Here is an 18307-nt window from a genome sequence, read left to right as displayed (position 1 = left end):
ATCAGGTTAATCCAGAACAATTCTACTTCGAGAAGGCCTTATGGTTGGAAATAAATGGCCCACTAGGGATTGAGCCTGAAACCCTGGCATGTGCTCAGACTGGGAATCAAACTGTGACCTCCTCATTTATAGGTCAATGCTCAACCACTGAGCCACGCAGACTGGGCTCCCTATCCATTTTTATATTATTAATTTGGGATTATATCATATATTTTCTTGACTTTATAACATGGACTTTTTCTATGTCATTAAATACACTTTGAAGACAGCATTTTAGTGGCTGCCTGGCAACCCATTATTTGGATATGCCATTATTAACTTAGCCATTTCTCTATAATAGATGTTGGATCATTTCTAAATTTACAACCTAATATTACAATGGATTACCTTGTGTTAATACCTTTATGGATATCTATCATTTTCTTTCCTGGAATGAGTTTCTAGAAGGGGAATTATTGAATAAAAGGGCTTATTCTTTTTAAAGGTTATTAGAATATAATTCCTAGACTTTTCCAATTTATACTTGGGTGGTACCACTGCTAATCAACAAATTTCTCTCCTCTGATTTTATTTATTAGAAGAAAGGGACTACACAATATGGTCTTCAGAATTTTTTCCAGAAAATCTCATTCTCTCATATTGGCTGAAAAATACCACTGATGCTATGGCAACGTTACAGCATGTGCCTCAATGCCTGGATGGCCTTGAGGATCCCTAGGGACAGTGTTTGAAGAGATACATTATTATTTATTTGCATCTGTACAGCTGAAGACATGCACCTCTCAGGTCCTTGGTCTGATTTGAGTCAAGTGGACTTTTGGAGATTTGTTTCACCAGATATGTTAATGTTACTTACCTTGGAGTTGTAGAGAAATCACCAAGGAGACCTGAGGTCCAGTTGCAACTATAGGCTTTAGTTTCTTATTTGTAAAATGAAAGGGTTGGATTAGATAATTTCTAAAGCCCTTTACATCTGACAGTGTATGGTGTCCTAGATGGCTTCACTTTTCTCCTCTCCCTGGACACCTGTCTCATCTCTCCAGATGTTTTTGTTTGTGTGTTTATTTCTTTAGATCATCTTCCTGAAGGAAGGGGGCTGAGGTGTTACACAAGATGTTTGTGATTAATGAACCCCAGAACCTGCAGATTCTGTATGAATCCTTGGAAAAGAGAATCCCTGAATCCTATAAGGTGAGAGAGTAGTGGGTGATGTGGGGAGACAGGGCTGAGGTGTAAGGGGGATAGATTCAGGGCTCAGAATTTTTCCCAGGTGGATGAAAGTTCAAGTTTAAAGTCAGATTTCTTCTTCAGGGATGATTTTAATAGCCATATCCATTCACCTACCTTACTCTTTTTCAGCTTCTTAAACATATTTTGAACCAACTATATTGCTATCTTTAGTGGATTACTTTTTTTTTGCTCCAAGCTATTGCAATAGCTCCCTGTTTTCAATATTACTATCTCATCTGCAACTTGGTGAGCAGAGCCATCTCTCTGAACAAATATAATCATATCATTCCTTGTTTTAAAATTTCAGTAGAGGTCCATGTCTACAGAATAAAGTCCACAATCCTTAATTGGGTATACAAAGGTTTACAAAAGATTCCCCAACCTCTTCTATTTCATTTCCCAACATTCCCTTGTCATATACCACATGTTACAATTATTGAGCCCCTCACAGTTCGGCAGGTAGAATACAATCTACTACACCTTCAAGCATTCATTCATGCTTTTTCTCCCACCAGGAACTACTTGCCATCCTTCTCTCTCTATCTTTCCAGGGGAAAATTTTACTTATACCTCAAGGCCCAATTCAAGTATTACTTCTTCTGTCAGTCTTCCACCACTTCCTCCCTGGGACGCCACACACCACACGCATACATGTATCAGAACACGTGTCCCGTTATGATCAGACTAGGTATTTCTCTCCCCTTCCAGATCTAACTTGAAGGCAGTGGCCATGTTATTTCATCTTTAAATTCTCTATACTTGACAAACTTCTGATATATAATAGATGCCCCATAAGTGATATAGTATGGTATGAAATTTAAAAAATGGGAAAAATGCTATGAATGTTTAAAAAATGAATGAGTGAATTTCAAGATAGAGAGAGAAGGATGGCAAGTTATTTTTAAAAATATGTTTTTATTGATTTTTAGAGAGAGGGAGAGAGAGAGAGAAACATTGATGTGAGAGAGAAACATTAATCGGTTGCCTCCTGCATGTACTCCCCACCAGGGATTGAGTCTGCAACCCAGGCATGTGCCCTGACCAGAAATTAAACCATCAACTTTTTGATATCTGGGAATATGCTCAACCTACTGAGCCATACCAGCCAGGGAAAAACTTCTCAATGATTCAGCTATTAACTTGGAGTTTTGTGGATCTTTATTGGGCCATTTTGAAGCATATCTTGCAACAAATAGTCCAATGAACCATACTGGAAGTACTGGTTCTATCCTGTTCAGTCTCCCTAACTCCTGGTCTTATTTCCTGTACCAGATGCAAGGCTCTATTTCAAAGAAGAACTTACTTACTCTCCTGTTTTGTTCTGTTGCTCTTGTAGGTATATGGTGCCATTTTTCACATTAAAAATAAAAACCCATTCAACTTGGAGGTGCTGGTGGATGCCTGGCCAGATTATCAGATAGTCATTACTCGGCCTAAGAAAGAGGTGAGAGCTCAAGCTACTGAATACCAGGCTGGTTATGCTCTGGATGGTCTTTCTGTGGGAATGAGAGAACTGAAGCTGGTGGCTGGGAAGAACAACCTTGATATTCCTGATTCATATAGGTTTAGAAAGGCCGCTTGAGGGAGAAGGTAGGACAGTGAGATTAGCATGGGAATCAACCAAATAGCTAATAGTACATGTCTTGTAAATAACATTAGGATCCCATCTAGTGCATTCTTTTCTATTAAGAGTCTGACCACAGCCATGCACCTCAACATAGATGCCTATGGCTGCAAGTGGTTAGTTAATATTGTCTTTCTCTTTGACTAAATGAACATAATCCAATAATACCCGAGTCAGTATTGGGATTGAGATCTAAACCTGCCAAGTGACTAGATGTGTGACCTCGGGAAGATAGCTGCTCTCTTAACTATAAAAAGTAAAGTTGATAAAATTATTATGTGAGAGAATTGTTAAACAACAGATAAATCATGGATATTTGATCAGAATGTCTTCCTCATCTTCCAGGTTTGGGGAGTATAAGCAGTGAATTCCTTCCATCTCAGAATAGGGATATTTTACCCTCCCTCTATTTACATAGTAATCAGGTGAGTTAGAACACATCACCTGCAGTGTCCCCCAGGACCCACTCCCTGATGGTGTCTGAAGCAGAAAGTAAGCAGGTAGGCAGGGGCAGACCTGGCCCTCTACTCCAGGTGCTGCTCTGAGCTCTGGATGACAGATCTTTCTCAAAGTCCTCTTTATTCACATGTGCACCAAGAGTCAATCACCATGCCCCAGAATGCTGGGTCAGAATTAGCTTAAGCATTGTCTCCTCACAGACTCAGAATCTTGACCCCCAACCCTGTTCCTTATACTTCTCTCTATACCAGAGGCGCTCTCTCTTTTACACCTTTATCTAATCCTGATGCCTCCTCCATCCCAGACAATGGACCTACTTACCTACCCTCCCAAGGGCAGCTGACTTTAGTGCACCATCAGAAAGGAAACACCTTTCATAGAGACATAGACACATAGACACATCGAACAGACTGTCCAACCTATTAGACAAAGTGTGTGTGTGTGGGGGGGTAAGAGATCAACCAAAGGACTTGTATGCATGCATATGAGCATAACCAATGGACACAGACAGGGTGGTGGTGGTGGTGACAGCATGTGCTGGGGGTGGGGGTGGCCAGGGAGAGGTCAATGGGGGGGGGAAAGGAGACTTATGTAATACTTTAAACAATAAAGAACTTAATTTTTTTAAAAAAGAAAGGAAACATCTTCAGTGTGTTAATAGTGAATTATTCTTCAAGGAATTCCAAGGCCATTTTATGCACCTCTCTCAGAAAAACAGAGGGCATCATATCTCTAGCACTCCAGATATAGGCAAGAACATTTGATAAATTTTAGTGCTATGTAAATTTGATTTATATTTGTTATATCAGGAGATGAAAGATGATCTGGATCACTATACCAACACTTACCACATCTTCATCGAAGCTCCTGACAACCTGGAGGAAACCCTGGCATCCCCCCAGGTTATCAACTGGGAACAAGCCTTCCAGATCCAAGGTAACTGGTCTGAGTTATCAAGCAAAGCCCCCCCACCCTGGTTTGTTCACAGTAGATATGGACAGGGTGATGCTGAGCCTGTCTTTCTCCTCTCTCCAGGTTGCCAAGAGAACTTGGGTGAGGCCATAAGAAAGGTTTCAGCTTCAAAATCAGTGCAGGTGGATTACACGAAGAACACGCTTTTTACATTAGATATACCAGAGAAATTCAAGACATCAAGTGATGGCAATGTGAATTTGATGGAGCTAATTAAAAGTTCCGACATGGAAGAAGCTAGCAAGTGAGATTTTACTTTTTTGCTTCCCAAATTCCTGATAGAATCATTCAGTTGCCATAATATTTGAAACTAAATTTGGAAGTGTAAGATTTGAGACTAAATTACGATGAGGTACATAGTTGGATGGGTAAAGGAAGGGAACTTGGTTTGCTGAGCATGGGCAGTGCCTTCATTAGACAAGTCCTTTACCTGGCAGGGTATTGGACCTCATGGTGACACTGAAAAATCTTTTCTAAAACTATTACGTTTTGCAAAAATGCTATGGTGTACAAAATACACAAGTATTCAAAATAAAAAGCAAAAGTTTGCCTACGTGGATTCTCCACAATCTTCCTATCCAAGTGTAAGTACTCTTAGCATTGGTGTTTATGCTTTTAGTACTATGTGTGTTTTTGTTGTTATCCACCCCTTTTTTAAAATAACATTCACACACACTGTATTGCAGTTTACTTTTTTCACTCAGCCAATATGTTATTTACATCTTTCATGTAAGCTCACACAGACATCTTTCATTTATTTGGACAGCTGCATAGATTTCTCTAATAGGGAAATACATAATTATCTCCCTATCACATGTTTAATTTATCACCAGTTCTTCCTAATAACAAAAATTCTGTAATAAATATCTTCATAAATATATCATGGCACAAGTTGTATAAATAGTTCTGAAAGATGGACTCCTAGAATTATTACCAAATTGGATGCTAAAACTTTGATGAATTTAATATGTGATAGCATAACATCTGAAACAACCTAAGTGTTTATCTGTAGGGGTATGGATAAATTCATTAAAGTTTAACCCAAACACTGGAATAATATGCAGCTATTAATAAGAATGAAGCAGCTCTATATGAATTGATAAGAAAAGAATTCCAAAATATATTGCTAAGTGAAAGGAAGAAACGACAATTCAGATGGACAAAACATTATATACTGCATGCTATCACAGTATGTACACATGGAAAATTGCATAGAATACCTCTAGAAAATTACATAAATATATTGTACTCGAGGCCTGGTGTAGGAAATTTGTGCACGGGGGAGGGGGGGTGATGTTCCTCAGCCCAGCCTGCACCCTCTCCAATCTAGGACCCCTTGAGGGACGTCCAACTGCCCGTTTAGGCCCGATCCTATAATCCAGGACTGCTGGCTCCCAACTGCTTGCCTGCCTGCCTTCCTGATTGCCCCTAACCGCTTCTGCCTGCCAGCCTGACACCCCCTAACCACTCCCCTGCCAGCCTGATTGATGCCTAACTGCTCCCCTGCCAGCCTGATTGCCCCTAACTTCCCTCCCCTGCAGGCCTGATCACCCCTAACTGCCCTCCCCTGCAGGCCTGGTCCCCCCCAACTTCTCTCCCCTGCAGGCCTTGGGTCCCCCCCTCCCCAACTGCCCTTTCCTGCAGGCCTTGTCACCCCTACCTGCCCTCCCCTGCAGGCTTGATCACCCCCAACTGCCCTCCCTTGCAGGCCTGGTCCCTCCCAACTGCCTTCCCCTGCTGGCCATCTTGTGGCGGCCATCTTGTGTCCACATGGGGGCAGGATCTTTGACCACATAGGGGCAGCCATCTTGTGTGTTGGAGTGATGATCAATTTGCATATTACTCTTTTATTAGATAGGATAACTAGGTGCTTCTAGAGAAGATAACTGGGTAATAGGGGATCAGAGAGAGAAGTAATTATTTTCAGTTAATATCCATTTATGCTTTATAACTGTATTACTAATTCAAAAGAATAACTAAAATCTAAATTCCCACTCACAGATGCCATTGATTTAACTGGGAGAGCCAACAATATTCAAATTTTTCTTTGGTCCATCTGTGTTTCCAAATGCATAGTTATTCCACAGGAAGAGGCAGGCAACAAGGCTCCAGACCTTTGAGGATGCAGGACTAGGATCAGGTCAGGCATAGAAAAGAGCAAAAAGAAAGCCTCACTCCTGTGCAGATGATTTAGTGCCCAGTGACCTCACCCTTGAGCAAACATAGATCCACTTTGAAACTGACAAGTTCCTGAAAACTCTTCCTCTCTGGGGAGGGCTAAAAGTTCTTTGGAATCTTTCACCTGCCCCAGCCTCCCCTGCCACAGAGGATGTTTTTCTGATTTTGTAGATGAGAACACTTAGTCTTAGATAACTTATCCATTGAGAGAACAGGATTAAAATCCTGATTATTACCACCTCAAAATCCAATTTCCCATCTATATTGATCCTTCTCAAATGGCATTTTTGATACTTCCCTAAAGGTATGTGTTGATGGGCTTTGGGACACATGAAGCTGTAAGATTAACATTACTCTCATCTTCCTGCAACATACATTTTATTGAATTATCTTTTAAAATAAATATTACCTTGTCTATTTAGATATTTTGTGTAGTAGAATTCAGAACCCATGTGTTTCCCATGTGAACCTTCAAAGAAAATTCAGCCACATGGGAGGTCGCTCTGGGGTACATCTTTGCTATTTTAGGAACATCAGCTCATTTTATTCTTCCCTGAGTATTTGCTTGGGCCTTTTCTGAGATATGCTTTCTGCATCACAAAGCAATTAGGATTTTCTCCCTTTCAATTATTTGGGAAGATTTTGAAGCAGACATAAAAACAGTACTTTTTTGTTCATCCGTTTCCTCCTCTAAGCTGTGGGATCCTAAAGAAAAGAAATGGTATCATATTAATACTCTGCAATCCTGGTGTTTGGTAAAAATTGGCTGAATAAATGTTCTTTTTTTTTTTTTTTCTTGGCAGGAAAGGAAATTTTCTGAGCATCTTCTTGGATGCCTCACATGCAGGGCTTGTGAATGAGCATTGGGACTATGGAAAAAATGAGAGGAGCTTGAAATATGTTGAACACTGCCTCCAACATTTTCCAGGATTTGGTGTGCTGGATCCAGAGAGGGTTCTTATCTCTTGGGTTGTGATGGAACAGTCCTGTGAGATAAGAATGGGTTATACTGTCCCTAAATACCAACGCCAAGGCAACATGAAGCAAATTGGTTATAATGGGATAGAGTATCTTATTCAGAAAAAAATACCGTTCTATTTTCATGTGGCAGATGATAGAGAAAGTTACATACAGACACTGACAAGAATTGGATTTAAGTGTCTTCCTTGTGGATGGCATCTTTGGAAGTGCACCCCCAAGAAATATTGCTGATTAGTGCCATTGTCCATTTTGAGCCTTTCTTATCAGTGAAAACACATCAGTACAAACATGGTAATCTATCTTAGTGCAAAAAAAAAAAAAATCATCCAGTTATCTGGGGTCCATGAATTACCTAAGCTCATCCTTATATAATATTTTAATTTTCCTCCTTATTCAATTTATAGAAAATTAGAAGCTTGTCCCATGGATGCCATACTTTTCCTTGATAGGGACAGACATTTCAGAATTAAAATCACCCAAAGTCAATCATTAGTGCCAAGAGAATCCTTTAAAAGAAATATTTTCTTCTTTCAAGATGTCTTTTGTGAAAAAATCCTGTTTTTTCATGCTTCTATCTTTGAAAATAAAAAATCTGCTTTGAGAAATGTCTCCTCTGGTACCCTCCCCTACCTCTTACAAAGTTTTCCAAAGTACTTTTCAGAAGCACTCAGCATCATTGCTTTGGGTCCTGGGTGCTTTGGGTCCTTTGAGATATTCTCCTGAATTAAAGTATGGGACAGTTTGGTTTTCTGACTAGCTTTTTATTATAGGGGTTTGGTAGGTTGAGTTGTGTGTCTTCATATTCAAGATGATTTTTATAACTATGCTGTATTAGTTTTGTAACAAATGACCACAAACTTAGTGGCTTAAATCAACAAAATATAAGATAATCCAAAATCGGTCTTATGGGATAAAAATCAAAGTGCCAGCAAGGCCTGTTCCTTTGGACGTTCTTAAGGAAGAATCCATTTCCTCCTCTTCTCCAATTTGTCCTCATTCCCTGGCGGGTGGCCCTCTACTTTTATCCTCTTTACTTAGCCTTTGTTTCTGTATTCAAGTCTCCCTTCCTCCTTCTTACTAGGACACCTGTGATTACACTAAGTAACCCAGGATAATTTTCTCATCTCAAAATGCTTAATTTAATCACCTCTTCAGTAACATATAATTTAATATTCAAAGCTTCAAAGGATTAGCACCTGGATATCATTGAGAGTCACTGTTCAGCCTATCACGTATGAAAATTGAGTTTATGTTTCTCCATGAGCAAAGCCACAAATGCTTCCAATCTGAGACTGATTAGCATTTCTCTCTTTTTTAATTACACTTATTGGGGTGACATTGGTTAATAGGGTCATATAGGTTTCAAGTGTACATTCCTATAATACATGATCTGTATATTGCGTTGTGTGTCCACCAACCTCAGTCAAATCATCTTCCATCATCATATACTTGGCTTCCTTTACACTTAAGTATTCCCCCACCCCTTCCCTCTGGTCACCACCATAATTTTGTTTGTGTCTATGAGTTTCAGTTTTATGTCCTACATTTGAGTAAAATCATTCAGTTCTTAGCCTTTTCTGACTGACTTATTTCGCTTAGCATAATATTCTCAAGGTCTATCCATTTTGTTGCAAAGGGTAAGATTTTCTTCCTTGTTACATAAGAGTAGTATTCCATTGTGCATATGTACTACATCTTCTTTATCTAATCCTCTATTGAAAGACACTTGGGCTGCTTCCAAATCTTGGCTATTGTGAATAATGCTGCAATAAACATATGGGGTACATATATTCTTTCATGTTTTAGGTTTCTTCAGGTAAATTCCCAGAAGTGGAATCACTAGGTCATATGGCCATTCCATTTTTCATTTTTTGAGGTAACTCCATATTATTTTCAACAGTGATTGCACCAATCTGCATTCCCACCAACTGTGCACAACAGTTCCCTTTTCTACATCCTCACCAACACTTGTTTGTTGGTTTTTTGATGATAGCCATTCTGACAGGAGGGAGGTGATATCTTTTTTAAAAAAATATATATTTTATTGATTTTTTACAGAGAGGAAGGGAGAGGGATAGAGAGTTAGAAACATTGATGAGAGAGTTTCTAACTCTCTCTCCCTGTCTTCTGCACACTCCCTACTGGATATGTGCCCGCAACCAAGGTGCATGCCCTTGACCGGAATTGAACCTGGGACCCTTGAGTCCGCAGGCCCACGCTCTATCCACTGAGCCAAACCGGTCAGGGCTAGGTGATATCTTACTGTGCTTTTAATTTGCATTTCTCTTATGATTAGTGACATTGAACATCTTTTCATATGTCTATTGGCCATCTGTATGTCCTCTTTGGAGAAGTATCTATTCAGGTCTTTTGCTCATTTTTTAAAAAAAATATATTTTATTGATTTTTTACAGAGAGGAAGGGAGAGGGATAGAGAGTCAGAAACATCGATGGGAGAGAAACATCGATCAGCTGCCTCCTGCACACCCCCTACTGGGGGTGTGCTCGCAACCAAGGTACATGCCCTTGACTGGAATCGAACCTGGGACCCTTCAGTCCGCAGGCCGATGCTCTATCCACTGAGCCAAACCAGTTAGGGCCTTTTGCTCATTTTTAAATTGGATACTCTCTCTCTCTCTCTCTCTCTCTCTCTCTCTCTCTGTGTGTGTGTGTGAGTTTTTTTTCTTTTAAGTTCTTTGTGTATTGTGATTATTTGAAAATATCATCTCCCATTGGGTTGGTTGTTTTTTTTGTTTTGTTGGCAGTTACTTTTTTTTTGTTGTGGAGAAGCTTCTTAGTTTACCATAGTTCCATACATCAATTTTTACCTTTACTTCCCGTGCCTCTGGGGTCAAATTCATAAAGTGTTCTCTATAAACAAGGTCCATAAATTTAATACCTATGTTTTCTTCTATGTAATTCATTGTTTCAGATCTTATATTTAGCTCTTTGATCTAGTTTGAATTAATTTTTGTATGTGGGGACAATGAAACTGTAGTTTCATTCCTTTGCATGTGGCTTTCAATTTTCCCAGCATCATTTATTGGAGAGACTTTATTTTCTCCATTATGTATTTTTGTAAAAATATTATTTGCCCATATGCATGTGGTTTTATTTCTGGGCTCTCAATTCTATTTCATTGCTCTGTGTTTGTTTTTTTTCAACACCATGCTATTTTGATTATTGTAGTTATGTAGAGTGATACCTCCAGCTTAATTCTTTTTTCCCCCTCAGAATTGCTTTGGCTTTTCTGGTTTTTTTTGGGTTCCATATAAATCTGGTGATTTTTTGTTCAGTTTCTCTAAAAAATGGCATTGGAATTTTGATGGGGATTGCATTAAATCTGTATATTGCTTTGGGTAATATAGCCATTTAAACTATGTTGATTCTTCCAACCCATGAACACAAAATACTTTTCATTTCATTGTGTCTTTTCTATTTTTAAAAAATGTTTTTATTGATTTCAGGGAGAAAGGGAGAGAGAGAGATAGAAACATCAATGATGAGAGAGAACCATTGATCGGCTACCTACTGCAACCCTCTACTAAGGATCAAGCCCGAAACCTGTCATGTGCCCCGACCAGGAATAGAACCATGATTTGGTCCATGGGTTGATGCTCAATCACTGAGCCACACTGGCTGGGCTCATTGTGTTTTTTAAAATCTGTTTTAATAATGCTTTGTAGTTATCAGTATATAGTTCCTTCACATCCTTTGTTAAGTCTATTCCTAGGTATTTTATTCTTTAGATTGTAATTGCAAAATAAATGTGTGTGTTTTTCCTTTCAATCCCCCACCTCCCCTGAAGTTCATTGTCAATATTTAGGAAAGCAGGAGGAGGAACCAAGATGGCGGCATGGTTAAACAACTAATCTGCTGCCTCGAACAACAATTTCAAAAATACAACTAAAAGACAAAACGTCTACCACCCAGAACCACGGGAAAGCTGGCTGAGTGGAAGATTTACAACTAAGGAGAGAAAGGAGCACAAACGCTGAAAAGCTGAGGTACGGAGGCGCGCGAATCAGGCTGGCGGCGGGCGACTGGGCGCGCGGTTTTTCTTCAACCCGCAGGGAGACAAGCTCCCGATCACTCTGAAACCCAGTTTCTGGGGACTCGCGGGGGACCCAGACACCTACGGGGAAAAGCTGGACTCTCGGCCATCGGGTCAGAAAGTGAGAGTGACTTTTTTGCAGAGGTGCGCCCAGCAATCATTGTTTTACTGCGCTGGAACGCGGGGCGCAGGGACTTGGAAATGTGGAAAGGCAGAGACGGCTGACGCCAGCCATTGCCGTTGGCCACGCCCCAGCCTAGGGACGCCCTGAGATCCCGCCCCGCCCTGAGGCCCGCCCCGCACATTCTACAAACCCGCCCAGGCTCCACACAGCGGCTTTTGCATATAAATGGCCTGTTCTGTGGCAGCTTAACCAAATAAACTGCAGCTCCAGTCAGACTGCTCCAAAACCGCCCAAGCAAAGGAGGAGAAAACTAGTTCTTGCTGTAGCTCCTGCTGGGGGGCACACAGTACACAAGGGTACACCAAGAGTGTCCACCTCAAGTAACTGGGAGGCTGACCCATTGAACCAATAGGACATCTAGTACACAAAGCTACCCTACCAATTCAGGGAAGCAGCGAAATGAGGAGGCAAGGAAACAGATCACAAACCAAAGAAATGGAGGAGAACAAGCGACTGGACATAGAGTTCAAAACCACGGTTATAAGGTTTTTCAAGAATTTCATGGAAAAGGCCGATAAATTCAATGAGACCCTCGAAGATATGAAAAAGGACCAACTAGAAATTAAACATACACTGACTGAGATAAAAAATATTATACAGAGACCCAACAGCAGACTAGAGGATCACAAGCATCAACTCAAAGATTTGGAATACAAAGAGGCCAAGGACACTGCTCCAGAGAAGTATGAAGAGAAGAGAATTCAGAAAGTTGAAGATAGTGTAAGAAGCCTCTGGGACAACTTCAAGCGAACCAACATCAGAATTATGGGGGTGCCAGAAGAAGAGAGAGAGCAAGATGCTGAAAACCTATTTGAAGAAATAATGAATGAAAACTTCCCCCACCTGATGAAAGAAATAGACTTACAAGTCCAGGAAGCACACAGAACCCCAAACAAGAGGAATCCAAAGAGGACCACACCAAGACACATCATAATTAAAATGCCAAGGGCAAAAGACAAAGAGAGAATCTTACAAGCAGCAAGAGAAAAACAGTTAGTTACCTACAAGGGAGCTCCCATACGATTATCAGCTAATTTCTCAACAGAAACCATGCAGGCCAGACGGGAGTGGCAAGAAATATTCAAAGTCATGAATAGCAGGAACCTACAACCAAGACTACTCTACCCAGCAAAGCTATCATTCAGAATTGAAGGGCAGATAAAGAGCTTCACAGATAAGAAAAAGCTAAAGGAGTTCATAACCACCAAACCAGTATTATATGAAATGCTGAAAGGTATTCTTTAAAAAGAGGAAAAAGAAGAAGAAAGATAAAAATTATGAACAACAAATACATATCTATCAACAAGTGAATCTAAAAGTCAAGTGAATTAAAAATCTGAGGAACAGAATAAACTGGTGAACTTAATAGAATCAGAGGCATAGAATGGGAATGGATTGATAATTCTCAGGGGGAAAGGGGTGTCTGTGTGGGGGGTATGGGAAGAGACTGGACAAAAATCATACACCTATGGACAAGGACAGTGGGGGGGAGGTAAGGGCAGAGGGGGGGTGGGAACTGGGTGGAGGGAGATATGGGGGGAAAAAGGAGAAACAATTGTAATCTGAACAATAAAGATTCATTAAAAAAATAAATAAACTAAAAAAAAATATTTAGGAAAGCAGTGGATTTTTTTTTTAAAAAAATCTTTATTAATTAAGGTATTACATGTGTACTTATTCCCCCATTACCCCCAACCCCCCCATTCATGCCCTTACCCCCCTGTTGCCTGTGTCCATTGCTTAGGCTTATATGCATGCATACAAGTCCTTTGGTTGACCTCTCCCCCTTCCCCCCACCCTCCCCTACCTTCCCTTAGGTTTGACATTCTGATCGATGTTTCTCTGTCTCTGGATCTGTTTTTGTTAATCAGATTATGTTGTTCATTATTTTCCATAAATGAGTGATATTATGTGATATTTATCTTTCTCTGCCTGGCTTATTTCACTTAGCATAATGCTCTCCAGCTCCATCCATGCTGTTGCAAATGGTAAGAACTCTTTCTTTTTTACCGCAGCGTAGTATTCCATTGTGTAGATGTAACACAGTTTTTAAATCCACTCATCTGCTTATGGGCACTTAGGCTGTTTCCAAATCTTAGCTATGGTGAATTGTGCTGCGAAGAACACAGGGGTGCATAAATCCATTCTGATTCATGTTTCTAGTTTCTTGGGATATATTTCTAGAAGTGGGGTCACTGGGTCAAAAGGGAGTTCCAATTTTAGTTTTTTGAGGAAACTCCATACTGTTCTCCACAGTGGCTGCACCAGTCTGCATTCACACCAGCAGTGCACGAGGGTTCCTTTTTCTCCACATCCTCCCCAGCACTTGTCATTTGTTGATGATAGCCATTCTGACAGGTGTGAAATGGTACCTCATTGTTGTTTTGATTTTCATCTCTCGGATGATTAGTGACTTTGAGCAGGTTTTCATATGTCTCTTGGCCTTCTTTCTGTCTTCTTTTGAAAAGTATCTATTTAGGTCCATTGCCCATTTTTTGATTGAGTTGTTTATCTTCCTTTTGTTCAGTTGTATGAGTTCCCTATAAATGTTGGAGATTAAACCCTTATCGTCCACCATTCAGAGCTGAAAAGTCAGTGCCGACATGTACACATAAGGAACTGGTGGACATTGAAATCGGGTCTCAAAAGAACTGTTGGTCCAGAAAGAAACTTACTACAGACTGATTCATTTGCCTGTCAGCATAACTATTATTGCTCGTCTCACATTCGGTTCTTATAAGTATATTTCTAGTAACACATGATCTCACTCATCTAGGGGAAATGATGAACAACATAGACTGATGAACAAGAACAGACCCAGAAACAAGGAGGCATCGATCGGACTGTCGGGCCTCAGAGGAAGGGTAGGAGAGGGTGGGGGTAGGGGGGAGAGATCAACCAAAGGACTTGTGTGCATGCATATGAGCCTAACCAATGGTTAAGGACAACAGGGGGGTGGGGGCATCCGTGGGGAGGGGTGGGGGATGGGAATGGGGGGATGAGGACAAATATGTGACACCTTAATCAATAAAGAAATTAAAAAAAAAACACCCTTATCGGTGATAACATTGGCAAATATGTTCTCCCATGTAGTGGGCTTTCTTGTTGTTTTGTTGATGGTTTCTTTTGCTGTGCAAAAGCTTTTTATTTTGATGTAGTCCCATTTGTTTATTCTCTCTTTAGTTTTCATTGCCCTAGGAGCAGTATCAGTGAAGAAGTTCTTTCGGCATATGTCTGAGATTTTTCGGCCTGTGGATTCCTCTAGTATTTTTATGGTTTCCTGTCTTATGTTTAAGTCCTTTATCCATTTTGAGTTTATTTTTTGTGTATGGTGTAAGTTGGTGGTCTAGTTTCATTTTTTTTGCATGTATCTGTCCAATTTTCCCAGCACCATTTATTGAAGAGACTTTCTTGACTCCATTGTATGTTCATGCCTCCTTTGTCAAATATTAATTGAGCATAGTGGTTTGGGTCAATTTCTGGGTTCTCTATTCTATTCCATTGGTCTATATGACTGTTCTTATGCCAGTACCAGGCTGTTTTGAGAACAGTGGCTTTGTAATACAGCTTGATATCTGGTATTGAGATCCCACTTCCTTTGTTCTTCTTTCTCAGAATTGCTGCAGCTATTCGGGGTCTCTTTTTATTCCAGATGAATTTTTGGAAAGTTCATTCTAGGTCTGCGAAATATGCTGTTGATATTTTAATGGGGAGTGCATTGAATCTATAGATTGCTTTAGGTAGTATGGACATTTTAATGATGTTGATTCTACCAATCCATGAACACAGTACGTTCTTCCATCTGTTTATGTCTTCCTCTATCTCTTTTTTCAGTGTTCTGTAGTTTTCCACATATAGGTCTTTTACCTTCTTAGTTAAATTTATTCCTAGGTATCTTAATTTTTTTGGGTGCAATGATAAATGGGATTGCTTTTTTAGTCTCTCTTTCTATAAGTTCACTATTTGTGTATAGAAATGCCATAGATTTCTTGGTGTTAATTTTGTATCCTGCTACATTGCTGAATTCATTTATTAAGTCTAATAATTTTTTGATGGAGTCTTTAGGGTTATCATGTCATCTGCAAATAAGGACCGTTTTACTTCTTCTTTTCCAATTTGAATGCCTTTTATTTCTTCTTCTTGTTTGATCACAATGGCTAGTACTTCCATCACTATGTTGAACAGGAATGGTGAAAGTGGGCATCCCTGTCTTATTCCTGTTCTTAGGGGAAATGTTTTTAGTTTTTTCCCATTGAGTATGATGTTGGCTGTGGGTTTGTCATGTATGGCTTTTATTATGGTAAGGTAAGATTCTTCTATTCCCACCTTGCTGAAAGTTTTTATCAAGAAAGGGTGTTAGATTTTGTCAAATGCTTTTTCTGCATCAATTGATATGACTATGTGATTTTTATCTCTCAATTTATTTATGTGATGTATCACGTTTATTGATTTGCGATTATTGTACTATCCTTACATTCCTGGGATAAATCCTACTTGGTCATGGTGTATGATCTTTCTGATGTACTGCTGGATCCAATTTGCTAGAATTTTGTTGAGGATTTTGGCATCTAGGTTCATGAGGAATATTGGCCTGTAATTCTCTTTCATTGCATTATCTTGTTCTGGTTTTGGTATTAGGGCGATGCTGGCTTCATAGAATGAGCTTGGAAGTGTTCCTTCCTCTTGAATTTTTTGGAATAGTCTGAGGAGGATAGGTTTTAGTTCTTCCTTGAATGTATGGTAAAACTCCCCTGTGAAGCCGTCTGGCCCCGGGCTTTTGTTTGCTGGAAGCTTTTTGATGACTGCTTCAATTTCTTCCATAGTTATCCGCCTATTGAGATTTTTAGATTCTTCCTGAGTGAATTTTGGAAGGTTGTATTTTTCTAGGAATAAGTCCATTTTCTCCAGGTTGTCTAGTTTGTTAGAATAGAGTTGTTCATAGTATTTTTTAACAATCCTTTGTATTTCTGTGGGGTCTGCTGTTATTTCTCCTCTTTCTTTTCTGATTTTGTTTATTTGGGTCTTCTTTCTTTGCTTCTTGGTGAGCCTGGCTAGAGGTTCATCCATCTTGTTTATCCTTTCAAAGAACCAGCTCTTGGTTTCATTGATATTTTATATTGTTTTTTCGGTCTCTATGTCATTCATTTCTGCTCTGATCTTTATTATCTCCTTCCTTCTGCTCAATCTGGGCTTTTCTTGTTGCACTCTTTCTAATTCTTTGAGTTGTAGAGTTAGATGATTTATTACCATTTTTTCTTGGTTTTTTTGAGGTAGGCCTGTAGAGCTATAAACTTCCCTCTCAGGACTGCTTTCATTGTGTCCCATAGCATTTGCATTGTTGTGTTTTTATTGTCATTAGTCTCCAGAATGTTTTTAATTTCTTCTTTGATCTCATTGGTAACCCAATCATTGTTCAATAGCATGCTACTCAGCTTCCAAGTGTTTGGATTGTTTTTATTGTAGTTTATTTCTAATATTATGCTATTGTGGTCTGAGAAGATGCTTGACATGATTTCAATCTTCTTGAATTTGGGGAGACTTTGTTTGTGACCCAATATGTGGTCTATTTTTTGAAAATGTACCATGTGCACTTGAGAACAACGTATATTCTGTGGCTTTGGGGTGAAATGTTCTGAATATGTCAATTAAGTCCTTCTGATCTAGTGAGTCATTTAGTATTGATGTTTCTTTGCTGATGCCTGGTGCGGGTTTCTTGCGGGGCTGCTGCTCCTTGGATAGGAGTGGGCTGCTCACGTGTCTGCTGTTCACGTGGTTGCAGTGCCTTGTGTTAAAGCAAAGGGCCGTTTAGTGGGGAGTGTGTTTCAGAACTCACAGGAGCCTGCGCCCGGGGTGGCTGGAGCCTTGTTGACCATGGGATCACAGCCTACATATCAGGTACCTGGCAGTGGTGGCTGTAGAGTTCCAGGTGTTATCTGAGGGCACTCTGGGTGGAGTTGAGGCTGGCCACCCAGTTATAGCAGCTCTCCCTTTTAAAATGTTTAGGCCTCTGAGAAGGATTCAGCCTCCCAGTACTGTTTGCAGTGGTAGCAGAAGATGCCTAGTTAGGCGAGCCCGATTAGCCTGCCCCTGAAGGTCCTATGGGATCTAACTGTGCCTCACTCAGTCACACACACACACACACACACACACACACACACACACACACACCACTTGACCACACACTCCTCTTTTGCTCACTCACTCACTCACACTCTCTCCCTCACTGCCACATTCTTCCTGCCTCTATAGTTGGGTCTGGGGTGTTATTGACCCGTTCATGGATGGGGTTTCCTCTCCAGGTGTCTGGTTATGTGGCTTGCTCTCTAACACCTTGGTCAGACAGGATAAAATTCACCTCGACAAGAAACAACACAAAGGGAACTAAGCACAAATGTACTCATGACACCAATAACTCCAATATAAGTGACCACCTGAGAAAAGAGAATTAGTGGAGAGAAAAGAGAGCACAAATTATATTGAAGAGAGAGAAAAAGATAAGGGATATATATATTCTCCTTTTTCTTCCTTTTTCTTTTATTATATATATATATATATATATATATATATGTAAGGCACCACAGAAGCAATAGATAAACCAAAAAAATACAAACACCAAACACCAAAT

At 40.0% G+C, this 18307-nt stretch overlaps 1 protein-coding gene across 1 annotated transcript; it reads left to right on the top strand.

Annotated features, from left to right (window-relative positions):
* Positions 1-1113: 1113 nt before the first annotated feature.
* Positions 1114-7675, top strand: GLYATL2 (glycine-N-acyltransferase like 2; the record flags this gene model as incomplete). The annotated part of the gene is made up of 5 exons (XM_079789108.1): positions 1114-1191; positions 2567-2674; positions 4123-4249; positions 4349-4529; positions 7267-7675. 5 exons carry the CDS (start codon positions 1114-1116, stop codon positions 7673-7675), a joined length of 903 nt encoding a protein of 300 aa, XP_079645234.1.
* Positions 7676-18307: the final 10632 nt, after the last annotated feature.

The sequence above is a fragment of the Cnephaeus nilssonii genome, assembly GCF_951640355.1.
Source record: "Cnephaeus nilssonii genome assembly, chromosome: 13".
Classification (NCBI taxonomy): domain Eukaryota; kingdom Metazoa; phylum Chordata; class Mammalia; order Chiroptera; family Vespertilionidae; genus Cnephaeus; species Cnephaeus nilssonii.
Note: the sequence above shows the minus strand (reverse complement) of the source record. Positions and strands in the feature narration are given on the sequence as shown.